This window comes from Gymnodraco acuticeps, unplaced genomic scaffold (assembly GCF_902827175.1).
Source record: "Gymnodraco acuticeps unplaced genomic scaffold, fGymAcu1.1, whole genome shotgun sequence".
Taxonomy (NCBI): Eukaryota; Metazoa; Chordata; class Actinopteri; order Perciformes; family Bathydraconidae; genus Gymnodraco; species Gymnodraco acuticeps.
This window is the reverse complement of record NW_022990021.1, coordinates 2,444,370-2,454,053: the sequence shown is the minus strand read 5'-3', so window position 1 is coordinate 2,454,053 and position 9,684 is coordinate 2,444,370. Positions and strand designations below refer to the sequence as shown.

General features: G+C 36.8%; 1 protein-coding gene across 1 annotated transcript; it reads right to left on the bottom strand.

The window, feature by feature from the left end:
* Window positions 1–2,279: 2,279 nt before the first annotated feature.
* On the bottom strand, window positions 2,280–9,216 carry LOC117544769 (ADP-ribosyl cyclase/cyclic ADP-ribose hydrolase 1-like). Its single transcript, XM_034214160.1, has 8 exons — window positions 8,978–9,216; window positions 7,640–7,766; window positions 7,414–7,549; window positions 6,617–6,699; window positions 5,562–5,635; window positions 4,033–4,119; window positions 3,792–3,875; window positions 2,280–3,705 (listed from the first exon to the last, which is right to left on the bottom strand). The coding sequence occupies exons 1-8, from the start codon at window positions 9,154–9,156 to the stop codon at window positions 3,648–3,650; spliced, it is 828 nt and encodes a 275-aa protein (XP_034070051.1). The 5' UTR covers window positions 9,157–9,216; the 3' UTR covers window positions 2,280–3,647.
* Window positions 9,217–9,684: the final 468 nt, after the last annotated feature.

The window sequence follows — 9,684 nt, the reverse complement described above, 5'->3', positions numbered from 1 at the left end:
GAGTATATACATATATAAACATGGATGCTGTACTTACTCAGTCACTTCCTTGCAGTTATATGCTATTCCTTGATCCAGCGCACTCTTTAAATCACATAGGCTTTTTCAAACTCATGCCATATGTCTGTACAGTTGTACCTGAAAAATAAAATCAGTGCTGTTTAGTGTCAGGAAAGTGGATCAGAGTCATCATGATGAAAATGCCGAAGTGTTGGACCAAATTTGGTGCAGGTCTTGCTTGTAAAAAGGCATTTGGCATCTTGAAAATGAAAACAGGGCATTTCACATAAAGAAACAATTTCATACATAGCATACAATGTTGCCATTGTTGTTAAGAAAATATCATGGTTGAAAAGCAGCCTGTACAGCAAAATATGACTTGTCATTACGCTGTATGTCCACTAGACAGACAATTACAAAGTGCAGCCAGGAAGTGGGCGAGTCATTGACCAAAGCTTTACTCTTTAATCTTTAGCATCACATTTACTTTCTCTCATTGTCAGCCCTTTTTCTTATTCTTGCCCCTCACCCTCTTTATAAACAGGAATGTGAATAATTGGTATTTGAAAAGATTCCTCCTTTAATACACATTGGAATAATTAAAATAAATGGAATACCTTACATATATGTCTATGCTTTTGGGGGATCTGTAGTTTATTCTGAGAAGCCATGTTGACTAGCTAAAATAAAGTCATAAATATGACCGTTTCCATGCCATCAAATGTGTTGAGTCCCCAGGAAGACAAGCTTTAGGGTACAGCTAATGCTAACCTAAAAAGACTGATAACACATAGCTTTAATAAATGCAGCCTTACAACATTGCTGTAAGAAATTCCATCTCCATGAATTTTATAATATTAAATGTTTACAAAAAGTGCCAATTCAACCATATAATAATTTCCGAGGACATTATTGTGGTGCTAAACTGTAATGCATGAAAACAGTATAAAGATGTTGTTTTTTAATCGTTAATGCATTATACAGTATTGACAGGAATTGTTATTATTTTGTCCACCGCATTCGTATGAGTCATGTAGGCTAAATAACAGAAACAGCTTTGTAAGTAATTCACTACAGTTTCACTGCACTACACATTCCATATTTTAAACACACAAATATGGACAATATATATAATTAATTAGTATTATTATTATTAATAATATTAATGTTTTTGTGTGTGGTTTAGGGAGGGTGGCGCCCTATCGCCCCCTATGGGACAGCCGCCACTGCATGGCGCATTATCATGCTCAAAGAGGCCACTGCCATTAGGTAATACTGTCTACATGAAGGGGTGTACTTGTTCTGCAACAATGTTAAGGTAGGGGGTACGAGTCAAAGTAACATCCCCATGAATGGCAGGACCCAAGCATCATTTTGCCCAAAGCAGCTCCGCCAGCTTGCATTCTTCCCATAGTGCAACCATCCTCATTATGTAATAGAAAATTGATTCATCAGACCAGGCCACCTTCTTCCATTGCTCCTTGGTCCAGTTCTGATGCTCAAATGCCCATTGTAGGCGCTTTAGGTGGTGGACAGGTTCCAGCATGGGCACCCTGACCAGTCTGTGGTTACGCAGCCAATACGCAACAAACTGCAATGTTCTGTGTGTTCTGACAGCTTTCTAACAGAACCAGCATTAAGTGTTTCAGCAATTGGAGCTACAGTAGGTCTTCTGTTGGATCGCACCATACGGGCAAGCCTTTGCTCCCCATGCGCATCAATGAGCCTTCGCCGCCCATGACCCTGTCGCCAGTTCAATAGTTTTCCTTCCTTGGACCCACTTTTGGTAGGTCATGATCACTGTAGACCGGGAACAGCCCACAAGAGCTGCAGTTTTGGAGATGCTCTGACCCAGTTGCTAACCATCACAATTTTGGCCCTTTTCAACGTCGCTCACATCCTTACGCTTGCCCATTTTTCCTGCTTCCAACAAATCAACTTTGAGGACAAAGTGTTTATTGCTGCCTAACATATCCCAACCACTGACTGGTGCCATTCTAACAAGATAATCAATGTTCTTCACTTAACCTGTCAGTGGTCATAATGTTATGGCTGATCGGTGTATCAAAACGGTCTGAAAATGAGCTGATCAGATTTTGGCCACTTCGTGATGTCTCAATGTTTTTTTGGATTGTGCAACCATTAGCCAATAACCAACCCAGGTAACACCTGCCCACCTTATCACCTGATTTGTAAACCAATCATCTCGCAGAGTGGCGTGGCTAACAGCAGCTCATTCGCAATTGAAGCTACAGACACAAAATCAGCACTTTTGAAACAGGGCTGAAACAGAGGGGTTTATTGGATGCTACAATGCACAATCTGTTATGTATTTCGAGTCAAACACTTCAGAGACATGTTTTGTATATATCTGAGACCTATAATATATTGTTGAAAATTGTATAATAGGGGACCTTTAAGAAAAAATGCTAACATGCTAGGCTCTTTAATCAGTTTAAACTTTAAACAGACTACTAGGCTACTTGGTCATAAAGACGGGCAACATGTGAATTATTTTAGCTTTTAACAAACAAACATTTGGCATGTCTATGGTTAACACTTTGGTAATAGTTTGTATTCATGTTAATTAATAGTAGATAAGTGTGTGTATCCTTAATATCAAAAAGTATTCAAAAGGTTTCAATGTAAACCTGGTGCCGTGGTGGTAGTGGAAATTACCAAAGCTATGCTGATGTTTACCGACATTACAGTACTTGTCTCAGTAGAAATAACTGAAACGTTAACTTTAAATAAAAAAGAAATGGTCTATATTTATATATATATATATATGACATTTATATTTATTTATTTAACAATAAATAAGGAGAGCTTTCACCACTACAGTAGGTATTTTTCCTGAAACCCTCAACTGCAACTCCTCATAGGAAACAGTTATGTAAGTGCACCTTAAGTTCAATTCATAATGTATAATGTCCAATAGATCCATTTTCAAACCTTGTTGTACTGTTTGAATTCTATTTAACATCCTCATGGCATCAACATTTTGAATTCAATGATTTTGCTTTTAACAATCATGAATGAAACTGATACTAAGAATCTCTGAACAGGGCCCCCTAGTGTTGAAAATGTACATCTCACTAGCCTTAGAAGCTTTATTTAACAGGTCAATAATTGTTTAAAATGTGCAATACCTCTGGTTTACACAATACTGCAATCAGTACAATAATACTATTTGTTACACTTGTCTTTCAATGCATATTCTTACACATTTAATCGTGAATCCCAAAGTTTATTTATTATAATGCACATATTACGTTTAATATAATTTCTCGATTTAATTTCTATTTAAGATAATTCCATTTATATTCTAGTGTTGGATCTTAAAAGTATTTCTTATATCTTATGTAATAGTTCACACAAACAACTTTAAATATATATATTTTTTTGTATTTAAAACATTTTCTTACAGGTGGGAGCAAGACTGTTAGTCGAATTAGCTAGCACCAGATTCGAAAAAAGATTAAAAAAAACGTCATTGACATTCATATGAAAATACACCTTATGTATAATAGCCCATTATTCCATTTACAAAGACTTTACACAATATATTCTGGACAAAATATTATTTTTACAGTAGGTTATTGTTTTGTTTACACAGTATATTCTGATATTGAGTTCACAGGTCATCACCAACAGGCTCCACAGGGTTTCTCTGGATGGGAGCTGCAGTCCTGGATCTGGGTTCTGCATAGCAACAGTAACATGTAGTCGTTATGAGTATATTCATTTATACATGGGGACGTCCTCTCACACAAAAATGCTATACTTACTCAGTCACTTCCTCGCAGTTATATGTTATCCCTTGATCCAGCTCTTTCTGTAAATCCTTTAAAGATGCATTAGTGCAGTTTGTCCTGAAGAGGATACAGAAAACAGGACTTAAGGAACAACTTTACCTGTTTAACTTTCTGCATATTTGTATGTTGAACACCAACAAAATAACCTACTCTGGAAGCAAAAACAGAACATTTATTTACTTATCACATTTAAAATGAACAGAAAAACACTTACACAGTTTTGTTCTGTGTGACCAGAACAACATTCAGGCTTTTCACCCTGGGGAAGTCGAACCTCTTCACCTCGATGCTCGCAAAAATACTGAAAACAAAAGTAATAATGTACTTGGTTATGTAGAAGAAACAGATATTATGTCAGATTAGGGTTAGGGTAAGGTTATTAAAAAATATATGACTTATTACATATGTTTCTTGTACATAATTCTCAATAATATATATTTGTTCTCAGTCAAAAGCTTCATTTTTAGAGATCCAATTACTGTCAAACCCACAATATATAACCACCACTACAAGTTATTTTATTAAATGTTTATCTTGCTGCGGAGTGCCTTCATATTTAACTTTAAAGAGAACAACATATTGAATTAATCACATTTAAGACATTCAGAGCAGAACCATGATGATTGAAAGGTCTGACATGGAATTATCCGACACTCCTGCTCTAAAAGGATTGCATTCATTTAGATTTTCTGAGCAGATTTCAGTGTCCTGACATGGCCCATTCCTGGAAGTCTGTTCCACCGTCACCCATAAATTAAAACATTTGACACCATCTGTAAAACCACAGCAGCATTGGAAATAGGGATCTGTAAGGTCACAAGAGACCTGGGCCTCTGAGAATACAAATAACACCAGACAATCGGGTTTTACAGATTTCTTAGAATGCAGTGTCCCTGACCTGTGTGGACTCCACTCCAGATATCCATAGATTATTTATGGTCCTATCTGTGTTTTTATTGTATGTACAGCACTTTGGCTTGACCAAAAATCGTTTTAAAAAGGTGCTATATAAATAAACTTAATTTGATTTTGGTAAAATGGTCTCGTTGAACTCTCTGTGTGCACTCGCTGTTCATTTTCTATTCTCCTTCTAGAAGCTTTAGTAAACGTTCAGTGTAGGACATTTGGACTCCAGCAGTTCCCAGTATGCTGCTCTCTAGGGTCCAGTGCGGTGTTTAGCAGTGAGAACTTAAATTCGCCTTCAGGTAACGTAAACGTGTAATGGAAACTGGATATTATGTGATTAAATTCAAACTGAAAAAAAAGTTAGTTAGGAGTATACATTTGAGCCCATAAATCATGAATCCCCGTTTGTCTGATTTGCTTTGAGATGTTGTTCACTTACAAAAATGGGGTCAATGTTATTATTGGGGCAGCAGTGGCTCAGACTGTAGGGACTTGGATCGGACTGAAAAATACGGGGTGTGGACTGGTAGCTGGAGAGGTGCCAGTTAACCTCCTGGGCCCTGCAGAGCTGCCCTTTAGCAAGGCAACAAACCGCCAACTGCTGGCTAACTGGCAAACTAATCACTCTGCATGTTGTTTGTGCATATCCTCTGTATATGTGTATTACGCTTGTGTGCGAAATGTGTGTAAAAAAGTGGCAAAAGTGATTTCCTCGTTGGGGATTAATAAAGTATGTCTTCTTCTTCTTCTTTACAAACTATTGCTGAATTAGCATTAGCAAGTGAGATATTGAAATAAGGTTTGCATAAAAGTCATTGAACTATAAAATATGCTCACCTTGCAGGATGAAATGGTGTGACGATGGATCCGTTTAGCATTGCTGTGACATCACCACAGGCAACATCTGAAAACTAAAGACAGGAAGATGAGGTTAGAGAACATTATGTATATACTTACACTACAGACCACCTTCTCCTACATACATCTATATTTCAAGCAGCCGAAGAACCCATTATTAACTGAATGTAAGACATGTTTTGTATATATCTGAGACTTAAAATATATATATTTTAAATAGTATAATAGGGGACCTATAAGGAAACCTGGAAGATATAATAAGTAGGTATAAAGCAACACTTGGAATGTGAAAGTGTATTTGCAAAATAAATGTTTTCTATGTATTTACAAGGGTTATAAATTCTGATTTAAATAACCAATTCTTGAAGTTTTGAAGTTGGTACTGCAGTATGCTCAGAATTAATCTTAGCTTATCAGTAGCAGAAAATCTAGTTTATTCTGACCTCCAGTGGTCTGCTGCAGGGATAAGTAAGCATAAAACAAACACCTGGATTTAACTAATGACATGTATGATAACTGTTTATATATTTAATTGAATCTATGTAATCTAACAAAGTGCTTCTTCAGTTCCATGTTTTTCATGTGTCCTGGTTGAATTGTATCCATTTCAGCTTGTCTCGTTTAAACCCTTTTAATTTTTTGTTTGTGTTCCTGCAAGTCAATGTTTTTATATGTGATTGGATAAATAAGGTTTTTTTGTAGTGGTTTGTTTAGGTGAATATTAAGAAAGGTGTGGGTGTTTTAATCACAGAATAAAACCCAGGCAAAAATAAAGAGGGCTCTGCTGAATGTGTGGGTGGACACTGCTCGCTCAGGAGAGAGCTACACAATGTGACTCCATGGAGACCGCAAACAAAGCCTCATTGATTGAAAAAGAAGGCTGAGTGACCTTTTACTTTTCTCCTCTACTGTATATCAACCTCATTCATTCACCTCATGCGCCACCTTCGATTAAAATGGGTCATTTCAATCATGCTGTATCCAACAACTGTTGTATTTTTGGCAAAACCAGTGAAATCTTGTTGATAACTCACAGCAGTTGAGACTCTGTTCCAAAATGAGCGAACAGTGTTGTTCACACAGTCTGTCCACCCTGGGCAGCCGGTAGTGAATGTTTCTAGAACAACACACACACAGTCAGTCATTTCTTTTTGCATTTCAATTATAAGAATGTGCTTTGATGAGCTGCATTGGAAAAACAATGGAAAACTTCAGGACCCACACTGAGAAAGAAAACAAGTGATCCAAACATAAACAAAACATAGAAAAGAAAAGTAAAAAATTAATTCTAAAAATGTCCTCCATAGAATTTCCTTCAACTTTCGCACAGACTTAAGGATTAATTGATAAGAATGTTGTTGTAAGACAAATGTCTAACAGGATGAAATGAAGGATTCATTTTGGAGAGACATGTGTGTAAACTGAAAATTGCCTGATTGAAAAACAACTGCAATTTAATTTGATGATATTTATTGTACTACAACATGAAATGTAAACCTTGTTACTTATTCCTTGTCTTCTCAGAAAACTTGAGGTAATTTGGTAACTGTTGCAAGCACTCTTTATTTAACATGACTATGATACCTGTGTTAAAATAACTCTAGGCATAACATAAATAACACCTCTGGCATTTGACATACAGGTTTGGAGGGTGTGTTTTGCTTAAGTGAAGTTAAAAAACTGGTTTTAAGATGTCAAATAGAACATCATCGTTAAGACACTGCAGCTCCTTTTTTCTCTGCCCTTTATTGTTTAATTTATTAAGCAAATAATCGCATAACTCGACTAAATTACACAGTTATGAGGTTGTCTTTTGCACAAAGAATCTTACCACTGCTGCCCTCCTTTCCACACCAGGTGAGACCATCCAGCACAGACCCCAGCAGAGAGTCCTCCACGGTGACGTAACAATCTCTCTTCTCCGTGAAGTCATGGACAAGGTCCTTGGTTTTACTCCAGAACATCATCTATAACCCAAACACACACACGTGTTACCAAGAGGGGTTGAGTGTATAATGTGCGCACATACTGACCGTTTTGTTATGAGGGCTTTTTACTCGGTTGCAGGCAGGTTTCAAGGGGGCGGCGGCAATAAAAGGGTCATAGGCTTCCATGGGAACATCACAAGGGTCCCGGCCTACATAGGCTTGCTCAAATACATCCCACATCTTTTCACAGTCGTACCTGAAAAATAAAAGACAGTGTGGATGAGCTTTCTATTCATGTTTTATTTGAAGGTGCTTTCTGAAGCACTTTGTCACTTGTGTTTTAATAAGTGCTTTATGAATTGCTATCATTGTAAAGGAACTATCATGGTTGAAAAGCAGCCAACACAGTATGATTAATTCATATTTACAGTCAAGATTAGCTCAATTACAGTTGATAAGACGGATGCTACATATTATTTTCATCAGCTGTATTTACACTGGTCAGACACAAACAATGTGCAGTAGGTGAGTCAATGACTACTGAACCTTTACTCCATATTTAGCGTTTCATTTACTTTCTCTCATCGTGAGCACTTAATATTCCTGCACCTCTCCCTCTTTCTAAACATTAATGTGAATCATCAGTATTTGCTAATATTCCTTAAGATTATAAACTAGCACGTACACACTGTAACTCTCATTCATGAAATCACTATTTCTGCATTTGAAAAATGTCTCTGCATTTTAACGTGTTAAATAGTTTATAAAATACATACATAGTTTTTCCAATCATATCAATACAGTCAATTAAACACATTTAGGAATCAGGATTCATACGGTTTGGAGGTAAACGCTAAAATGGACAGTAGAGCAATGGAAATATGGAATTCTTTCCTAGACTAAATAATCACAGACGTATTGATACTTTTTCTTTATTATATGTCTTGTGTTTTTGCCATGCAATTCCATTTGTTGATTCAAACAAATAAAGGGCATCTTATAAAAAACTAACTTTATACATAGCTAAAATAAATCCAGCCTTTAGGCCTAATACGATCTTCATTGAATTTATAATTTTGAGATGTAGTTTGTGGTTTTGAATCTGTAATGCATGCATTATACAGTATTTATTACCAGGTGTTTTTATTAGTTTGTGTATCCCATTCATATGAATAAGGGTAAATAACAGAATAGCTTTCTGAGTAATGTATTACAGATCGAAAGCATCACAAACAACAAACTTAACAAAACAAATTATACAATTAGCTGAAAATGCTTATTGCAATGTATTGTAATAGGCTGCACTGGCTGAGTGTATAATAAACTGGCAATTTAGTGCAAATGCTTACTGCATCAAATATTTACCATTTCATTGCATTCCAGATTGAATTACCAGTTATGTGAGGAATCCCAGTTTAACTTTGAGCCTACTTTATATTCTGAACATTGAGTTCTAAAAACGCTTACCCTTTGAACTCCTGACACCTTGCAATGAATGTGGGATTTAGTTTGTCTGTATTCTGCCGCAGACTGAGTCCCAACACAACGGTGACGATAATAAGCAGGAGCAGGAGACCGACGACACTTAAAAGAATACAGCGTACCCTGCGTCTCTTCTCCGGAGGACCATACTCTCTGTGCTCCATTAAAGGCTTTACAGTTCAACCTCACATCGAAAGTTTGGCTTCCTGATGGCTGTTGTTTGTTTTCACTGAGACACTGCGAGCGTTCCGCCGTCTATTTATAGAGGAGCGCACTCACGTTGGCTCGTGGTCATCTGCTCCAATCAGGAACCTGTGCTGTTTAGGTGGAGCTGCCCAACCTGAGGTCCGAGGACCACAACGAGACCGTTAAGCAGTGGATGTGAGTAACTATGCAGAGGTGGAACAAGTACTCAGATCGTGTACTTGAGTAAAAGTAGAAGTACCAGAGTGTAGGAATACTGTAGGAATGTTACAATTAAAAGTCCTGCATTCAAAACATACTCAAGTAAAAGTACAAAAGTATTAGCATCAAAATATACTTAAAGTAGGCTACCAAAAGTAAAAGTACTCACTCTGCAGATTGGTCCATTTCAGAATAATACATTATGTTTTATAATTATTGATGCATTGAAGTGTTATCAAAGCTGGTAAAGGTGCAGCTATTTTTAATGACTTTGTATACTGCAGGGT

What these genes read in the sequence shown, in the direction of transcription:
- LOC117544769 (XM_034214160.1), bottom strand. Translation starts at nt 9,156, where the DNA reads ATGGAGCACAGAGAGTATGGTCCTCCGGAGAAGAGACGCAGGGTACGC. An exon ending in GGAACAGAGTCTCAACTGCT is followed by an intron (nt 5,636 to 6,616) that starts GTGAGTTATCAA and finishes TCCTGTCTTTAG; the next exon opens with TTTTCAGATGTTGCCTGTGG. An exon ending in ACACCATTTCATCCTGCAAG is followed by an intron (nt 4,120 to 5,561) that starts GTGAGCATATTT and finishes TTTTGTTTTCAG; the next exon opens with TATTTTTGCGAGCATCGAGG.